This window comes from Dama dama, chromosome 29 (genome assembly GCF_033118175.1).
Source record: "Dama dama isolate Ldn47 chromosome 29, ASM3311817v1, whole genome shotgun sequence".
Taxonomy (NCBI): domain Eukaryota; kingdom Metazoa; phylum Chordata; class Mammalia; order Artiodactyla; family Cervidae; genus Dama; species Dama dama.
The window spans coordinates 19733299-19753582 of NC_083709.1; the positions used below are offsets into that span (position 1 = coordinate 19733299).

A 20284-nucleotide genomic window follows, 5' to 3' on the forward strand; every position below is an offset into this window, starting at 1 on the left:
CCCAAGCCACCAGCATTGCAGGCTGATTCTTTACCATCTGAGTCACCTGGGAAGCCCTCAGCACAGTAAATGCGATCCTGACACCAGGGATGAGTCTGAACCTTGTGGCTGCTCTGTGGATCTAGGGACAGTGACAACAAGGAACAGATAAAGAAACTTTTGGGTGGGATTTTCCAGAAATGCATGTGTTAATGTTATTTTATATTAAACAGTAAATTTGTGATTTGAGTAAAAATGTCTTTGTTTTCACATTTTTATTATTTGTTGCTTCCATGTGGAAGTTTAATTTTGCCTAAATTTTACTTAAATATATGGTTTATTTAGAATCCACTCTGGTTAAACATTTTAGATTTTCTTGCTGATATTTTTGGATTCCTTCTTTTGTTGGGAGCATTGTCAGGGCTAACTCACATAGCAAATGTTTCTCAGAAATTCCACAAGGAGAGTAGAGGTTTATCTCATCTTTTGGAGAAGAATGCAAGATTTATGTCACCAGGCCATTCATGCCTGCCTTTTGGCATTTGAAAGAATCAGTATTAGGCAAGAAAGTGCTTTTTTTTTGGCTGGCCTGGGTCTCTGTGGCTGTGCAGGCTTTTCCCTTGTTGAGACGAGTGGGGGCGCTCTCCAGCCGAGGTCTGCGTGCTTCTCATTGCAGCGGCTTCTCTTGTTGGGGAGCCTGGGCTCTATGGTTCAGGGGCGTCAGCAGTTGCGTCTCCCGGGCTCTAGAGCCCAGGCCCTGTAGTTGTGGCGCGTGGGACACATGAGCATAGTTGCTCCCAAGCATGTGGGATCCTCCTGGACCAGGGATTGAACCTGTGTCCCCTGCATTGGCAGGCAAATGCTTTACCTTTGAGCTGCCAGGGAAGCCCGAAAGTGCTTTCCTCATATGGAATAATTTCGGGGTGCATACCTAGGGGGCGTCAGTTTTAGATGTATGTAAAAAGTACAGACAGAACTGTGTAATGGAGACCTAAAGTGGGAAATCTCTGTGCATTTGATGATGAAGGGCTCAAGCCGCCTTTATCTCAGCATCGTTTGGATCTCACACAGTATATGGCACATCGACTGTGCTTGTTGAATTGCTCGGAATCAGTTCCCTGGGCCACATAACAGTGAGTATGGGAAAAACTTAGGCTATCAGATATTTTTTTTTAAGGCAAAAACATGATAAGAAATAACAGCTCTCAGCCGTTTTTTGTCCTTTGAGTATTAGGAAGCCATAAAACTCTTTTAGTAAAAACAACCACACTGGGTGGCTGTTTTTCAAAGTGCAGGGGGGCGGGGGAGTGGTGGTGGTGGTGGAGGAATGAAAACCTCCTTGTCCTCTTTCTATTTTTCTTCTTCAGCCGAACACGAATTGCTCCTGGTGTGCCGTTCTTAAAGTCCTGTGTCCTCTATCCATTTTAATCTTGTTATCTATTTTTATGGTGACTGTCGTCATGGTACTTGTGCACTTTACATAGCACAACAGAGATTTCAGATATCTCATAGGACAGCTCAAAGTTCTGCTGCAGCCAGGGAGAAACGGTGCTGGGGTAGTTTTCTTTTTAAATTGAGGTGTAATTTGCATACAGTGGAATGCTCAGATCTGAACTGTGCCGTTTGATCAGTTTTGACAAATGCATCTGGAGACAGAACCTTTCTATCACCTCCGAAGTGTTCCCTGTGACCTTTTTGAGTGAATCCTCACCCCAATCAGAAGAACCACAGCTCTGATTTCTAAGACCCTAAGCTAGTTTTGGTGACCCTAGGTCCTTAATAATAGACTTTTGTGTTTCTATGGACTTTTCATGTGGCATTTTGAAGAGGTGGAGAGTATGTGTGTGTGTTTAAAAGATCAGTGTTTTGTGTGATTAGGTGGCCCCCAGGAGTAAATGAGATTTTGGAGCTTGTCTGATGTGGTGGTCAGCTTCTTCCTTCTTATGAACCCATGGGATCGGAATTGATGTTAGAAATCCTGATTCCCAGATGGAAGGGTCTGAAGCACAGCTGGTTGGCTAGGGGCCCTGGTGTGGATTACGTGTGGTTGGGTGAGCGCTGCCATTATGGGCGAGTTTGTGTGTGTGTGATGTTGGACAGCTGGAATGCTCAACTCGAACAACTGAAATCTTTCCTAGGACATCCCTTTAAATTACCCAGAAGCCCTCTGACATGCCTTTCTCTTTTTTTCTTGCCTCTTCCCTGAACTGGCGTATAAATTGAACTATCCACAGAGTCACAGAGTTGGGATTCTAATACTTAAAGCAAGATCTGTGTTGCAAAGCCCACTGCTTTGCACCACTCTGCTTTCAGCCTCCCAGGGAATTGTGTGGCAGATTCAGGTAGAAATTGCCCCCAAACATAGGACTGAAATGTATGGAACAAGGTCAGTTTCTTTTTTTAAAAAAAAAATCACATGGTGAAATGGAATTTTCATTACACAGGTAATACAGGAACACATTTTCTGTAGGAAAAAAGAAAGTGCAAACCTTCCAGAGCAAAACCAAATCTTCCTTAACAACCACTTGTAATCCCAGTCCTTCCCCAGAGGTTAACCACTGTTACGAGTTTGTTGGTGTTCTCAGATGCTTAACATACCTGCATTTATACCTGTAGAACTAAAAAAAAAAAAAGTGCACTGCAAGTAGTATTGTGCTCCCTCCACCCCCCTTACATCTTGGTGATGGCTTTCCGTCACTGTGGATAGGTCTTACTGATTTTATCTCCTGCATAACCTTCCTTAGAACCAGAAGGCTAAACCATTGTTTGTGGGCTTCTCAGGTGGCGCTAGTGGTAAAGAATTTGCCTGCCAATGTAGAAGACATAAGAGATGTGGGTTTGATCCCTGGGTGGAGAAGATCCCCTGGAGAAGGGAATGGCAACCCACTACAGTATTCTTGCCTGGAGAATCCCATGGACAGAGAAGCCTGGTGGGCTACAGTCTATGGGGTCGCAAAGAGTTGGACATGACTGAAGCAACTTAGCACACATCCAAACAGTTGTTTAATTTAGCCTAATTGATGGCCATTGAAGTTATTTCCAAATCCCCTACTGATACGGATGCTGTTACAGTAAACACGGTCAGACATGCCTGTTTGTCACATATGTGACCAAGGATAGATACTGAGAAAGGGGACTTGCTGGTTAACAGGGTACTTTAATTTTAATTTTTCTGTTTCTTTAATTTCTTTATTTGACTGCGCTGGGTCTCAATTGTGGCATGTGGAATCTTTAGTTGAGGCACATGGGATCTAGTTCCCTGACCAGGGATGGAACCTGGGCCCCCTGCATTGGGAATGTGGAATCTTAGCCACTAGACCACTATGGAAGTCCTGATACTTTAATTTTAAATATTAGTAAAGACCATCATTACAGGGTCAGTTCTGAGCTTAGGCTTGATGTAGGCCAGAAATTCTTCAGGTCGGCTCAGACACAAAACAGTTGTTTTCTAAGAATGGTGCAGGCCCCAGGGTGTGCGAGTATGCAGTTTGGCTGGAAGGCTGGGTGTTGGGAAGAGTCCGTTGAACCCCACAGTCAGTTGGGTCTGGTTCCCCGAGGACCTTGACCTGTGTGTTGGAGAAGAATCACTGAATGGATGAGCAGCAGTGGTGGCCCCTAGATGATAAATTCTAAACCCACTTCACTCCCTAGCTGGAGACCTTCAGCCCACCTGTGATGGTTCTCTGTCCATCTTTAGAATACGAAGTGTGGCTTCAACATGCAAGCCAAGGGTCAGGCCTGTGGAAGCATTTTTGTGTTCTTAAAAAAACCTAGAACACTGTCTGTTACTCCTGTTAGCAGTTCCACTGTGCTTGGAGAAGGATGGAGTGTGTCTGTCTGTGTTTACCCTTCTTCCCATCATCTCTAGATCTCTGAGAACTCCTGGAAGACGAGAAAAGTCATCATCAGGCTAAACCCATGTGTGTAGGAGGGTGTGTGGCAAGTGAGGGCTTGGCTCTGTCCCTTTTGAACGGAGCGTGCTGGTGCCACTCGTCACCCAGCTGGTGAGGGCAAGGTCCCGTTGCAACCTTAATCATCCTACATGCATTTGCCTTCAGATTTCTTACGCAGAAGTTAGAAAACAGTGCTGGTTCTGACTGCAGGGCCCCCCCCCCCGCCCCGATTGCACTCACACAGTTGTCCAAACCCAGTAAGGCAATTTATATTGCCTTCTTTGGGGGTGTTGACCCACCTCGGTCAAGGTTGGGACCCTATCTTATCTCTCTCACTTGCTAGACTCTCCCAGGGCTCACTGGCCTTAATCTTCCTGGTCGTTTGAGTGTGCCCTCCCCATGACAGTCCACTGAGCTGACTGTCCTGGGGTTTCACAAGTTCTTTCTCCATGGGCAGCCACCTGTGGCCCCAGGGTGAATGATTCTCTTAAGTTTATAGGTGGCGGGGGGGTAGCATGTTTCCTTTTGGTTCAGTACTTTTGCATCGGTGCTGGACAAGACGATTTGTTTGTTTTTTCGACTTTGTGACCACAGTAGGATGACAATCCAGTCTACACAGACAGAGTCCCTATGTCAGAGCTTTTCCATGATTTGTTTCCCCTCCCCCCCTTAAATGTATTACACTGCTCTCGTCAGTGGTCAACTTTACTGTCAGTTTTTCCCTTCCTTGAGTGAAGTTTTCCCTGTAATCTTGTCTCATCACCACCCAGAGCTCCGTGCCTTTTTTAAGGCTCACATTTATTGAACTTAGCCCTGGAGGTTTCCTTTCCCATTCTTTCCTGGGCTTTTCTCTCAGACCTGGGGGATCAGAATCTCTAGGAAGGGGATCTTCTTTTGTTTTTTATTTTTTTTTATTTATTTGGTTGTTCTGGGTCTTAGTTGTGTCGTGCGGGATCTTTCTTCCCTGACCGGGGATCAAACCTGGCCCCCCTGCATTGGCAGGTGGATTCTTCCCCACTGTGCCACCAGGGAACACTTTCTTTTTTAAAAGGTTGTACTGGAGCATAGTTAATTCCCAGCTTTGTGTCAGTTTCTGCTGTCCAGCAGAGTGGTTCTGTCCCGTCCTAGCTCTGTGGCCTTGGGAATGTTGCTCCACCTTCCCACGTCTCGGTTTCCTCATCTGTCGAGTGGAGGCGGTGATACTGCTTACCTCGTGGTGCTATCTTGAGGGATGAAGTGAGATACAGTCTGTGAAATGCATAGCCAGTGGCTGGCCCTTCTGTCTTTGAGTAATGATAGCTCTCGGAACATTCCTGAAGAACTGTAGTCTTCGAGAGGCTGCAGGATGGACAGAAGGCTGGGTTTCTCTTGCCCTTCACTTAGACAGTTCTAATGAAGCAGATAGATGCGATCTGGGGGCTTGTGAACACCCCGGGGCCTTTCCTCTTAAAAGAGTCTAGTTGTCTGCGTGGCCCTAAGTCAGTCTCCCTGCCTGACCTGGGGTGGGATTCCCTGTGGTCCCAGGGGCCAGCAGTGACTTACCAGTGCTAGGCAGCCGCTGCGGCGACCCACCGTGTGCCAGGGTCGTTCTCTTTTCTCAGAGTGTGTGTGCATGGGCCTGCTGGTCCTTCCGTTTGGTCCACATTAACTTTGTTACTTTGGCTCAGTCACCAGCGAATGTGCTCTCATCCTCTGTCCATTTCAGGAGAAACACCCGAGAGTGGATGCCCAGATATCCTGAGCTCAGACAGGAATGCCCACTCATTTAGCCTGTTTCTTCATCTCTCTGCAGCCTTTGAACTCATCCTCAGGGCCACAGTTATTGGGGCATGTGTGTGCACGTCCTCAGTCGTATCCAACTCTTTGTGGCCCCGTGGATGGTAGGCCAACAGACAGGCTCCTCTGTCCATGCGATTTCCCAGGCAAGAATACTGGAATGGGTTACCATTTCCTTCTCCAGGGGAGTCTTCTCGACCCTGGGATCAAACTTGCATCTCCCACATTGGTGGGTGGATTCTTTACCACTGAGCTACCTGGGAAGCTGCGAATTCCATAAATGGCCACTCCAGAGAAAGCCGCTTCCTTGGTGGGTTGGGCCTGGGGCAAGCCATCTCCCTCACTGTGCCCATTTTCACGGTATATTTATTTAAACCATCTTCTATACGGTATTCACTTAGGCTGACTTTCTGTTTTCTGGAGGAAATGTGTTTGTCTCCCTCACCCTCCAGTCACTCAGCAGATTATTTTTTTTTGACCCATAACATTTTGTTTTGACTTAACTGTGTCAAGCACTGAAAATATTAACATGCATAGTCATCTATGTTTATGAGCTTCATCCTGAAAACCATCTTTTTTAAAACTGGGCTTTGGTTTCAGATTGCTGATTTTTTTTTTTTTTTTTCCTTCTGAAAGAAGCAGATTCTGATCCATTCATCTAATTTTACTGTGCAGATCTATGACTGTCACTCGATCATATGAAGTGCTTTAGTAAACAAGAGCTGGGTGTGGGACGCAAGTGGAGCTCAGTGAGGCCTAAAGTTCTCTGAAAGAAGAGTCTGAGCTGGGGCTCCTTTGCTGTTCCGTTCAGCTCCCGGGCAGGAACCTGGTGCACATGTTTAGCGGCAGCAGGTTATTTTAGCTCGCAGGTGCTGGGTCCTGCGGTGCCGCTTTCCCTGGGCTTCCGCTGAGCTGGTGCTGCCGTGTGTGCTGGGTGGGTCCGCACAGGTGAACGCGTGTCCAGATCCAGGCAGCGGGGATCTGGGACCGAGGTGTCAGATTTGGGAGGTTGCTCGCAGAGGCTGGTCACGCTGGTCACGCTCCGCCTCGGAGAGGCTTGGCAGCGGGCCTTGAACCGCCCCGGGCTGGCCACCAAGACGGAGATTTTGGCGGGGTGGGGGGGTGGGGTGGGGACAGGCTTGGAACTGTGTGCTGAGAGCCAGGTGAGGGGCCAGTCACGTGGGCCCTGCTTTGGGCTCAGGGCAGAGCCAGCCAGCTGGGTGTTGAGCTCGAAGCTGGGAGCCCTGGGGTTAGTTCCCCATGGCCAGCTGGCCTCTAAGTGGAATATGTTGGATTTCTCAGTTCCCCTGCTTGCCGAAATCAGTTCCGTTGTGATTTCAGTTAATCAGCAGCTCACTCATGGTCAACTTTTTTTTTAAAGTATTTTATTATTTTGTAATAAATAATATTATATAATATATAATTATATTATAAATATATATTATTTATAAATACTATATACAATATAAATATATAAATAATATATATTTATATATAATATATATAACAATATTATATAATATTATATTATTATACATTAATGTTGCCTGTGTCTCGCAGCATGTGAGATCTTAATTCCGTGACCAGGGATTGAACCCATGCACCCTGCCCTGGAAGCAAGGAGTCTTAACCACTGGACCACAAGGGAAGTCCCCACGGCCAACTTCTTGATTCCCTTTAGAGTTAGTAGCTGCATCACTGATTCTGGTTGAATACCCTTTCACAACCTCGGTTCCCAGGTGCCAGCTGGGCTGTGGCTGCTAAGCTGTCCGAGTGGCCGGCCGTGTCTGTTAGCCATCTCGTGCCAGTGTGAAATCAGGCAGCAGAGGAGGCGACACGTCTGTGGAGCTCCTTCCAGACGCTGGGAAGGGTTCTCATCTTTCACGGTGAGGCAGGAAACTGAGGCTCTGGGGTGGTGGCTTGTTGCCAGACGTCACACAGGTCAAGGTCACGGGCTCGCCTGGCGCGCCTTTCCTGAAGCGGTGCCCTTGGCCGTGTGCCCAGACTCAGCTTCTCTGGTTCCATTTTGAGGAGCCAGTTTCAGTTAGTCAGGTGTATCGAGCCTTTTTTTCCCCTGGGCCACAGAGCTCCTGGGGGATGGGACGCATTCGTGTGGCCCTTGGGGACAATGCTCCAGTCCCAGGAGTGAAGGGTGGTCTCCCAGGAGAAGGTGCCAGAGTGACAGTGTGGGGGAGCTGCCCCCACGGTGAAACAGGAGACGTGTACTGGGAAGCGGGCAGTCAGAGTGGAGGCAAAATTTAGATGAAAAATTGATTTGTGGAAGGACCTCTTTGGTGATCCAGTGGTTAAGACTCCGAGCTCCCGATACAGGGGGCCAGGGTGCAATCCCAGTCAGGGAACGAGGTCCCGCATGGCACAGCCCTCCCTGCTGCCCCCCAAAAAAGGTTGATGTGTGGAAGCGGGGTACGGTCCTTCTGACCAGACACGTCTGTTCCCTTGGCCAGTCAGCCATTCTGGTCTTGGAACCAGTTCTGTTCATTATCTAGCTCTTATTTCAAGTTTTTAAGTGTTATCAGCCAGCAGAATGTTCTGTCATTCCAGCAGCATGTGTTCCTTGTCTCATTACCTGTAATTTCCAAGATTGCACTTTTTTTTGTCCCGGGTTGTGTTTGGCTCCGGTGGCTCCCAGCTGAGACTTGGGTTCCGGAGGGGTGTTTGGACCCTTCCTGTCCCTGTTTCCCTTTTCCGCTTGGCCCATTCTTGTCTGCCTGCGCATGGCTTCTCATCCATAAATCTGGCTCGCCCACTCCTGGCCCGGCCCCCAGACCAGGTGGCTGCTTTCTTGGGTACCTGCAACTGTGTGTGCTCCGACTGTCCACCCTGGGAGAGGGCTCCTGCCTTCTTACCTATTGATTCTGGCCAGGAAAGTCACCAGGTGACTCTCACCTTCCCTCAACCCCCCTGGCACCACCCCCGGCCCCCCGCCTCCGGTCTGTTTATTTAGGATAGCCAGGGTAGGTGATTATTCATTCAAATGACTGCTGAGTTCCACAAGGTTTTTCTGCTTTAACCATTTCAGTGAACAAATAGAGCCTGCATATCTCTGCCTTCAGAGGGGCAGGAACACAAGGGGCCCCTGTGTCTCGGGATCAGCATTTCAGGCATGACAGTCACACAACTTCCCTTTCTGGGGTGTGCACCACTCAGGGACTTACGTAAGGGGTCCCATGTTGTTAGGCATTTTGTTTTAAATTTTTATTTATTTTTAAAAAATATTTATTTGGCTGTGCTGGGTCTTAGTTGCGGCAGGTGGGATCTAGTTCTCTGATGACCAGTGATCCAACCAGGGCCCCCTGCACTTGGGAGCTTGGAGTCTGAGCCACTGGCCCACCAGGGAAGTCCCTGTTAGGCGTTTGAAATTCTCTCCTCTGTGCTTTAGATTTGGGAAGGTGGTTCTTATGATGCCAGTTTCCCCTTTTCATAACTGTAAGTGCCTCTGACAGACTTCCCCGGTGACTCAGTGGTAAAGAACTTGCCTGCCGGTACAGGAGACACAGGAGACACGGGTTCAATCCCTGGGTCAGGAAGATCCCCTGGAGAAGGGTATGGCAACCCACTCCAGTATTCTCGCCTCGAGAATCCCATGGACAGAGGAGCCTGGCGGGCAAGTCCAAGGGGTCGCAAAGACTCTGACACAGCTGAGTGACTGAGCATGCATACACACAAGTGCCTCTGATAGATCCCTTCTTCCCAATGAAGCTCACACTTCCTTCCTCACAGCTTTGTGAGGATCAGACAAGGCAAGGCGAAGGCCCCAGGGAACTCCCAAGCCCTTCCATCTGAGCCCCTGTCCTGCTTCAGGGTCTCCAGTTTCAGGGAAGAGAGAGCGAGTCCAGGGATGAGCTAGGAAAAGCTGCAGGCATCCCAGCTGAGTAGGTCAGCAAAGCAGTGGCCTTCTGGAGGAGCCTCAGTTTTCTCAGCTATAAAATTGGGATTAAATTGTCCCTCCATGTTTCCTTGAGTTGCTGGGAGGTCAGGGAAAAAGGGAAGCCCCCAGATGTGTGTATCAAAGTACATGGAAACCCGAGTGCCATTCAGACGTTCCTGGGTGGTTTGGGTTAATGTGCAGGTGGGAAGCTTTCCCTGCAAACTGCTGGAGGGAACTGTCGGTGCTCTGAGGCCGGTTCTCCCCGCCTCCCCCTGCCCGCCGGCTCTGGCTAGACTGCCGAGTCAGCAGTCAGGCATCTCCCTGCCTCCTGCGGGAACTCTCACATAGTTTTGGTCCAGCCGAATCAGGTTTAACCACAGTGCAGGCCCCCACATGCACACACGTGCGTGCGTGCCCCGCGCAGGGAGGAAAACAGTGCTGGCCCAGCCCTCCACCTCGCCCGGCACGTTTGTAGGCGTGCTTCTGCTTATCCCTGCTTCCTTAGACAGCATGCTCTACCTGTTTTCAAGAACACACTGCATAAGTCCCCTACACACGAACCTTCAAGATGCGAACTTTCAAAGATGTGAACGTGTATTCTCATGTTTCACCTTATTAATGAGTTCACGTGTCTGGCATGCCTTGTCACGTGCCCGTGTCCTCTACAAGTGGTTGACTTTTGTGTACTTTACAGAGTACAGTATATTTATTTGAACCCCAGGATGTCCCAAAGCGGGGCTTCCCTGGTGATGCTACTGGTAAAGAACCAGCCTGCCAATGCAAGAGACATAAGAGACTTGGGTTTGATCCCTGGGTCAGGAAGATGCCCTGGAGGAGGGCATGGCAACTCACTCCAGTATTCTTGCCTGGAGAACCCCATGGACAGAGGAATCTTGCAGGCTATAGTCCATGGGGTTGCACAGAGTCTGACGTGACTGAAGCGATTTAGCATGCACACATCCGAAAGCAAGTGTAAAAGCAGCGGTGATGTACCTGGTACTGTTAAGTGCTAGCTCTTGTACTAGTGACTTTTCAAGGTACTGTAAGATTAAAAATAATTTTTTTTTTGGTGAGTGTTTGTTTTTTATGTACTATTTGTGTGAAAAATATCATAAACCAAAAAAAAAAAAATCATAAACCTATCACAGTACAGCACTATATAACTGATTGTGTTAGCTGGATACCTAGGCTAACTTTGTTAGACTTAGGAATATGTTGGACTTAACGAACACTCTTTTGGAACTTGTTTGTATATAGGGGACTTACTGTACTTTCTTAGAACCGAGTCTAAATGCTAAAATGCTACCCTTACTTTTTACATCTGCCTATCATTTTAGGGTGAGTAGTAGGTCTTATTTCTCACAACACATTATTTTTTTAACTGTATTTTATTTTTAACATTTTTACTGATTTATTTTTGGCTGCGCTGTTTCTTGGTTGCTACGTAAGGGCTTCTCCTTGAGGTGGCTTCTCATCGTGGAGCACAGGCTGTTGATGCGTGGGCTTTAGCGGTTGTGACGCATGGGCTTCGTTGCTCCATGACGTGTGGAATCTTCCCAGACCAGGGATCGAACCCATGTCTCCTGCGTTGGCAGGTGGCTTCTTAACCACTGGACCACCAGGGAAGTGCACAACATATAATTTTTTAATCTGGGGCTTTCTTTTCCTATGGGAATAGCAACATCTGTTCAAAATCATGCATGTAATGGGATAAGCAGGGGCTTGCTGTCTTGGGGAGATGGAGCCCCTTGGAGTTTCAGGTCCCCGAGCCCTGTGTTTCACGCAGAGTAGTGCATGCATGACAGAGCCGTGAATAAAGGGCACTGCTGGTTTTGTAAGCAGATGAGGAGGTAGGTGTGAAGGAAGAGGAAGTACAGTTGTTCCTGGGCTGAACTGTGAAAACCCTTTCCTTCCCTGTGGGCAGCATAAACAGAATGGTCTCTTTTACTTGACTAGAATGGCTCTTTTGCAGTCAGACCAACAAAAGTATTTGTGGATCGGGGTCATTTATTGTTTGCTGGAGAAAATTCAGGGTAAGCAGATCAGGTGACCTGTTTCTGCAGCCCATATGCTGGGATATGAAAATAGCACTGCTATGTGGGGCCCTAATTTTCCCCTTCCATTTTGCTGTTACTTCTATTACTCAACGATGGGAAGGCTGGGCACTCAGTTACAGGAGATGCTGTGGAGAAGATCCAGCCCTGAAGGGGAGATGGGCAGCCTTTAAGATCCCTGCCAATCCTGATCACCTAATTTTAATTTTACCAGCAGTCTAAACTGTTATACATTGAGACAGTATAATCCGGTTTTTAAAAACCTTCAGATGAAGACAATGATTAAGATGACTTGAGAATCCAAATGGTCATTCTCTGAACAGCTGATTTAGAAATCTTGGCATTGAATCAGTTACTAATATGCTCAGTGCTATGATCTTAAGCTCATATCATGAAAAACCTAAAATGCACACTACACATTTAAAAAATGGTGTCACAGGGCCTGATGTGTAACTTGAGAGACCTAGATGTTTTAGCATAGGCCCTTGGCTACTCTTGGAGATTTTTCTGTCCAAAACCAGGCTGAGAAGAAAGTCCTCTGGGAAGAAATAATCAATATATGCTCAATGAAGTAAGGTGTTTTTCTTTCTTTTTACTTTTCCTGGAGAAAGCACCCAGAAGAAAATAAAGGTTGAGAACCAGGTAGCATTTGGGCAGTGAGGACAAAGTATGACAACTTGCTTCTTTTTGCCAAGGAAGGTTCAGATGGTGAGGACCACAGACATATTTGCGTATAATCATCAGGATGCTGTGGACGCATGAGACATCTCTCAACAGAGATCACCCCTGGGCAAGGATTGCTGAAAAATGAATTGTTTGGGACCAATGAATTATCCTATTCTCCACTGAATTCCATTAGGCAATAAAAGATGTGGTGTGCTGCAGCATTTTTGACCTTTATATGAGCTTAGAATGTCACATTGGAAGGAAGACATTAAGTGAAAACTTTACAGATTTAAAAGAAAATAATAGCAACACTGATAACAAATTAAGAACAACATGCGAAATATTAGGCAAAGATCTAAAAACTCAAATCATTGCTCTGTGCAGTGGTTACCCAGGGGAGGTCATAAAATAGAAAGCTGAGGTTTAGTGGGGAATCTCAGCAGAGGAGTGATGCCCCTCCCCTTGGTCCCCAAATTGTTCATTAGAGAAGCAGCAGTCTTCCACGCTTTGGCATATGGAAGTCTTACTCCAAGCCTCACCCTCTTTAATGACAAAAGCAAACAGAAAAACAAAACAACCCCCCCACCACCCAAAAAAACCCCTTTGGTTGTGTAATGAGTCAGTTTGACTGTGACCTCTGTCCTGCAAGTGCTTCTCGGTGACATCATAGCTTGTTGCCACGGGAAGCTAAAGAGAGCAACCATTGTGCGTGAGGGCGTGCACACACACACGTGGATGTGCTGAGACGAGGGGTTGTCTGGCAACAGTCACATGTCAAATGGCAATTTGCAGCTTAGAACCTCAGAGAGGGCTTGTTTTCTTCTGTCTGTTCCAGTTACTAAACTGATGGCAGATGTCCTCATTAAGAGCTATTAGCACATCAGAAGATGTTTGCTGAGCTTAGAAAAGGGCTCACCCCTTTTGGACATGGACCAAAATACATCTTCTCCGGTAGCCAACCGCGCCCTGGCGGGGACAGTGGAGGGGGTGAGAAGCAAAGAGAAGCAGGTTCTCTTAAACCTCTACATGAGCCAGGAAGTCTTTTTTAGCATGAGTTTATGTTTTAGTCAAGGACTTCCATAACTCAAGAATGTAACATTGTAAAGTTGGATTTGCCTACTTGTCGAAACACTGTTATTGTTACCCTGAAATAGATGTTTCTTGATTTCTCTTTATGGTACCAGAACCCTGTGGCAAATTAGGGACTGACTGGCTTGTATGGACTGTTTATAGCGCTGAAGAAAGGAACTAATAGGGAAGTGAGTAGAAAGTAGAGATCAGGGAAGGCAGATTTGAAGGAGGCAGTGGTTATATTGATAGAAACATACTGGGGTAGAGTTGGGACCCTTAGTCTAAGGTATAAAGTGACAAGCAGTCCTGAAAAGTCCCTGGCAAATTCCGTATTAACCTTGCACCTCTGCCTGGCCGCATGGCAGACCTTTGTGCGTGTGTGTGTGCTAAGTCACTTCAGCCATATCTGACTCTTGGACCGTAGCCCGCCAGGCTCCTCTGTCCATGGGATTCTCCAGGCAAGATTTCTCCAGAATGGGTTGCCATGCCCTCCTTCGGGGGATCTTCCCAACCCTAGGGATCAGACATGTGTCTCTTACTCTCCTGTATTGGCAGATGGGTTCTTTACCACTAGTGCCTCCTGGGAAGCCTGGCACACCTCTGTAGGTGTTTGAGTTCACTTCTCAATTCCTGAAGGACTTGAGGGATAGTGTTATCTCCTGAGCCGTGTTCCTGATTCAGTGCTGGTCAACACACTTGGCCATCCCACACAGCCTACATTTTTTCACTTCCATGCTATCAATCCCCAGTGTAAATTTGGCTAAAATTTTCCTTAACTTTTGGGATTGATTCCATATCTCTCTGCGCCCTCATGAGGGCAATATGTGTATAAAGTTCTTCCCAAACCACTAAATGATCAACAATGATCTGGACTGTTAAACAAGATCAGAGGAAAGCATTGACCTTTATTTTGTAGGTAGGAAGCTAAGGTGCAAGTGGAAAAGGGATTTTCAAGGAAAGAAAAAAGCACAGGAGATGGATGCAGAAACTTGCAGGATTGGGAGCTGGATTTTGTTTGGTTTTGCTTTATTTTTTTCCTATTGAGGTTCACTGACATAGGGAAAAAAATACCATGTATGTCAGAAGCAACTTGAGTGTTTTCTTTTGAGAGCTGTCATACCTACTGGACTAACGGCAGTGTCATGCCCTTTGACACCAACAAGGCAAGAGTTCAGTCTCTTGGGACTGCCTTTCATAGTTGTGTTGCCTTGGCAACCTAAGCTGGCAGTGGCTCAGTTTCCTCATCAGAAATAAAAGACCATATGTTTGTCTTAAGTTGTTCTGAGGATTAAATTAGATACAGTTTGTGAAAGTTCATACTATTGGGCATTTAATAAAGGCAGTTTCCCTTCCTTCTTTCTCTTCTGCTTTTAAAAATTAAGATTTGAGTGCACTAGAAATAAAGCAAATCATAAAATGTATTTCAGGGTGGAATTCAGGCCAGTCAAAGGAAAAAGGCCAGAGAACGCATGTGGAAAGAAGCCGGAAGTGGGCATGTTCACCAGCTGTGCAAATCCAGCAGGCTTTGGAAGGTGCAGCTTCACAAACCAAATAAAAAGTGTTCTTTACGTTAAAAAAAAGAAAAAAGACTTAGGAAAAAAAACATCATCAGAGACTGTTAGCCAAATATTTTAGCCTCCGTCTGAAGACTGGAAGCCCAGGAATTTTGGAAATACTACCCTTTCTTCATGTTCAGTGGTAGAAACCTCAAACTTCCTGCTGTGGAAAGTGGGGGTGGCCACTGTGTTTTTTGTGTTTTTTTTTTGGTCAAGAGCAGGGTTATTTCTTTCTCTGGATGGTTGCTGCCATCTGACGTCTCTAAGTGGCACTGTGGATTTGCTTACAGCTCAGCGACGTTAAACAGCGGGTTATGGGCATCCCTGGGGGCTCAGTGACAGGGAACCTGCCGACCAACCGAGGAGGCTTGGGTTCCATCCCTGGGCCGGGAAGACCCCCTGGAGAAGGGAATGGCAACCCACTCTAGTATTCTTGCCTAGGAAATCCCGTGGACAGAGGAGCCTGTTAGACAACTGTCCATGGGATCACACAGATTCCGACACAGCTGAGTGACTAACTCTTTGTGTGTGTGTATGTGTGTGTTCGCACACGCATGTGCATGCACCTGAGTGCTCAGTCACTCTGTCATGTCTGACTCTGCAACCCATGGACTGTAGCCTGCCAGACTCCTTTGTCCGTGGGATTCTTCAGGCAAGTATACTGGAGTGGGTTGCCATTCACTTCTCCAGGGGAGCTTCCCAATCCAGGGATCCAACCTGTTTCTCTTGCATTGGCAGGCAGGTTCTTTACCACTAGCACCACCTGGGAAGTGCTTAAAGTGAGAGTTAGAGGTTCTTGTTTCTGGCTTGATGCATGAAGATGACAGTAGGTGACTGAGTGGACCCTTTTTTTTTTTTTTTGATAGTGGTGAAGAATTTACTCTTTATGTTTTTCTTCCTTTTGATGACATGCATAGCAAAGCTTTCCAATAGAGTGTTACTGAATATAAAGTCACTAGATACCTAGAGAAGAATTCTGTAGGGTGGTCTGATTTTGACCTTTTTCTTACCTCTTCTTTGCTTTCTAGGGAATTCATGATGGAGATACAATACTCCCTGATTCTAGCCTGTGAAGCTCTGAGTAAAACATTTATAAAAATGTGCCAAACCCTTCTCCTCCACATTCGTAACTGTATTATTAGCAGACAGGCTGTGGAGCCTGGGTGGGATTTCCCAAGAGCAACCTTGTTGACTATTTTGATTCTCCGAGGCCCTAGAAGATTGACTTCCTCTTTTCTGGAATGGTGTGGGCACCTGAAGGTCAAGGGGTTCCCCCTTAATCACCCCTGCCCTGGGGCTTATGGAGTGCCAGGTGGTTAGAACCCACCTCTCAGGCATTAGGATTTTGACCAAAGGAGCGTCACACCAAGCGTCTGGTCTTGTCATCTTTCTAGCTCTTCCCCCATAAAATGCAGAGGACAGGGCTGCCCAGCGCCCTGGTTTCTGGAGTATGATACGCGGAGGGTGTGCTGACACCCTTGAGCAGGCAGAAATGATATGTATGGTTTGTGGAGCAGCTCCTGCCCATCATGGGGTGACCGTACAGAGGCCTGGCGTGGTCTTCCTCTGGTCCATGTCAGGCCTGTGGTCGTGCATTTCTATCAGCTCTGAATTCACAAGTGGCCCGAGCTGTAGGAGGCAGTGAGGAGATCTGGGTTTGGAGTCAGGACACCAGATCCCATTTATCTGACACCAACAACCTTTATCGCCATGAATAAGTCTCTTAAGCTCCCAGGGTTAGTTTCCTTACGTGTAAAACAAGGAGCGTTACCGTGGCTCATTTCTGTACCTGTCTGCAGCTTTGAAGCCAGCTCCGTGTGGGATTCTGTATCTGACAGACACCCTTCTCTTCTAACTTAGTTGTTGTTCAGTCGTTATGTCATGTCTGACTCTGTGACTCCATGGACTGTAGCCCTCCAGGCTCCTCTGTCCATGGGGATTCTCCAGGCAAGAATACTGGAGTGGGTTGCCATTTTCTTCTCCAGGGAATCTTTCCAGATCAGGGATCAAACCCGTGTCTCCTGCATTGGCAGATGGATTTTTTACTGCTAGCCACTCGGGGAGGCCCCTGCTCTGACTTTGCGCTATCTTAATAGGATCCTGACCTGGAAAGTGATCCTTGGTGTGTATGCTGAGGTGCGGCTAAGATGCTCGCTGTGGACAGATAAGTTTCAGTAACACAACCCAAGGGTACAGCCATTAGGCACAATGATAAGGGATTTGTTAAATTAGTAGTGATGCAGCAGCCTAAGAAAACACAGCCGTGTCTCCCAGAAGAGTTTTTGTAGAATAACATTTAATGATGCACTACAGCCGACACAGGATAAGTGAAAATTCCCCGTTTACCAAGCTATGATGCTGTTTTTTGTAGAAATGCAAGTATGTAAACCGTTGTGTAGAAGAAAGCCTGGAACACTGTCCAGGAAGCATGGGTGTTTCTCTGGGAAGTCTCTTCTTGAGTGATTTGTTTTTCTGCTTATCAGGATGTTCTCAATGTCCTCCTCGTAACAGGTGTTTAGCTTTTGTAGAAGGAAAACCGTTGTAAAAATTATTTTAAAATGACTCGTCGTTTTTCATGGACACTCATGGACTCTGGCTGTGTGGGGGGGCATCTTCCTGATTCCCCAGATACCGGATAAAGGACCCTGTGCCTCCTTTGTCTCCCCAGGAAAGGCAACAGCATGGCCAGCGTCCTGTCCCGGCGCCTCGGCAAGCGGTCCCTTCTGGGAGCCCGGGTGTTGGGACCACCTGGGGCTGCCCCACCCTCGGAGCCTCAGGCAGAGCTGCTGGAGGGGGCGGCTCCCCAGCCCTTTGTTGCCTCCAAGGATGCATCCTGCCAGGAGCAGCCTAAGGAAGTCCTCAAGGCTCCGGGCACCTCGGGCCTCCAGCAGGTGGCCTTTCACCCCGGGCAGAAGGTAGGTTGATCCTCAAGTACGCAAGTGTCCGCTGTCCCCATGCTGGGGTTCAGCAGCCCAGTGGTGTCCCAAATGACAGGCTAGAAGCTCTCTGGGCACTGACTTGATTGCAGACCTTTTCCCTGCAACCATCTGAGCCCTTGGGCAGCAGGCTTCCCAAGAGAATGAGCCATTCTTAGCAGATCCAGGGCTCCTGCATGACGGTTCTGGGCTCAAGCCTACTCAGAACCTCAGTGAAAAGCATGGCCAGAGCCCAGTTTCTCTTAATCTGCCCCAGTTTACAACTTTACAAAAATAAGGGGAAGGGGCTCAGATTTATGAGAGAGAGAAGATTGCATCCCACAGTCATGTATGGATGTGAGAGTTGGACCATAAAGAAGGCTAAGTGCCAAAGAATTGATGCCTTTGAATTGTGTTGGAGAAGACTCTTGAGAGTCCCTTGGACTGCAAGGAGACTGAACCAGTCAATCCTAAAGGAGTTCAACCCTGAATACTCATTGGAAGGACTGATCCTGAAGCTGAATTTCTAATACTTTGGCCATTTGATGCGAAGAGCCAACTCACTGGAAAAGATCCTGATGCTGGGAAAGACGGAGGGCAGGAGGAGAAAGGGACGACAGAGGATGAGATGGTTGGATGGCATCACCAACTCAATGGATATGAGTTTGAGCAAACTCCAGGAGATGGTGAAGGACAGGGACGTCCATGGGGTTGCGAAGAGTTGGATACAACATAGCGACTGAACAACAACAAAGATTGCCGCATTGAATTACCTTGAGATGTTTCAAGAGACGAAGGTGTCTGTTTAGTTGGAATGCCATTTGGATTCTCTTTTCCAGTGTCTGCTCCTCTGTGTTGTGATAACACAATCACTAGATCCTTTTGGCCTCATGTCATCGCTAGATCCAGATGAGTGGGCTTCTCTTTCATTGCCTTCCGAAGAGCTGATAATAGAGGCTCTACCTTCTGCCTCTATTTCAAGACTTGTGTGGTCCAGACCTCTTGTCCCATGAGGTGGGGGACCTGCCAACTGCTAGGCACCTCTGAAAGCAGTCAGTCTGCATTTTCATCACTACCATCTTGCTTCCAGGTAGACTCAGGATTTTCTGAAGGGGAAAATGCAGGGTGTGAGCAATTCAAGGCAATAGTTGGGAACCAGCAGATACATAGGACTTTAGAGGACAGTCAGGTTAAGAACTCAGAGGAGGATGGACACAGTTTCCAAATTCATTTGATTTGAAAATTTAATCCATTTACATTTAAAGTAATTAGTGATAGGTAAGGACTTGGTATTGCTATCTTGTTAATTTTTTCCCTGTTTTATAATTCCTTTGTTCCTTTCTTCTTCTCTTGCTGTCTTCCTTTTTGAATTTTTTTTTTTTTTGGTAGTCCTGTGCTTTGATTTCTTTATCTTTTGTATGTCTACAAGAGTTTTTTCTTTGTGGTTACCATGAAGATTACAGAAAACATAAGTCTATTTTAAGATGATAGCAACTTTAGTTGTATATAGACTCCACGTTTAAAAAAAGAAGTTTCAGAAATTGATGCTCTTGCACTCTCCATCTAAAGAATTTATAAAGATTTGTTTCAGTAAGAACTGATCCACTTTGGCTGGTCTGGATGTTCAGGTAGGAAGCAAGTACCCAGGAGCGTATGTGTGAACTAAAGATGAGTCAGAGAATGCAGTTTGTGGCAGATAGCTCCTGGGTCCCAGAACCTAGAACACATGGAGTGAGAACTCCCAAGTGCTGACCACTGGTTGCTGTCTTTCTCTCTCCAGGTTTGTGTGTGGTACGGGGGTCAAGAGTGCACAGGACTGGTGGAGCGGCATAGCTGGGCAGAGGATAAGGTGACTGTCTGGCTGTTGGACCAGAAGTTACAGATCTGCTGCAAAGCGGAGGAGGTGTGGCTGGCCGAGCCGCCAGGCCGCATCCCCCAGGTGCCACCTCCAGAGCAGGGGACCCAGGCGCCAGCCTACAGGCCTGTGTCCAGGAACATTGATGTCCCAAAGAGGTTTGTGTGGGAGAACCTTGGCTCTGAAAGATATGCGGGTGTTGAGGTAGGGGCTTTGGGATGCCTTGTGTTGGGGAAGGAATGTAGTGCTCCAGATGTCTGTCTACTGGTGAAGATACCAGTCGGATGAGATGCAGTGAGAGGGCATCCTTTTGGGAAAAAACTAGAAGGGCATCTTTTCTTCCCCATAACTCTATCTGTTATTGTTTTAGTCGCTCAGTCCTATCTGACTATTTTGCGATTCCATGGGCTGTAGCCCACCAGGCTCCTCTGTCTATGGGATTTTCTGGGCAAGAATACTGGAGTGGGTTGCAATTTCCCTTTGAATCTTCCCAACCCAGGGGTCGAACCTGAGTCTCCTGCATTAGCAGGTAGATTCTTTACCGCTGAGCCACCAGGGAAGCCCTGGTAACTCTGTTAAGAGTGATATATATAACTTCATCTGGCTGAGGGCTGTTTTTTTCCCTTTCCT

The 20284-nt window shown here is 47.2% G+C and overlaps 1 protein-coding gene across 6 annotated transcripts in view; it reads left to right on the forward strand.

The window, feature by feature from the left end:
• ZNF395 (zinc finger protein 395) overlaps positions 1-20284 on the forward strand; it is a 48796-nt gene that overhangs the window by 11876 nt on the left and 16636 nt on the right. For 5 of the 6 annotated variants that reach the window (XM_061132912.1, XM_061132909.1, XM_061132908.1 and 2 more), the window contains exons 2-3: positions 17553-17799; positions 19580-19812. In XM_061132912.1, the coding sequence (XP_060988895.1) occupies positions 17566-17799; positions 19580-19812 (467 nt within the window). In that variant the 5' untranslated portion in view covers positions 17553-17565. Of the gene's footprint in view, positions 1-759; positions 1113-17552; positions 17800-19579; positions 19813-20284 lie in introns of those variants that run through there. The other variant, XM_061132913.1, reaches the window with a different exon arrangement.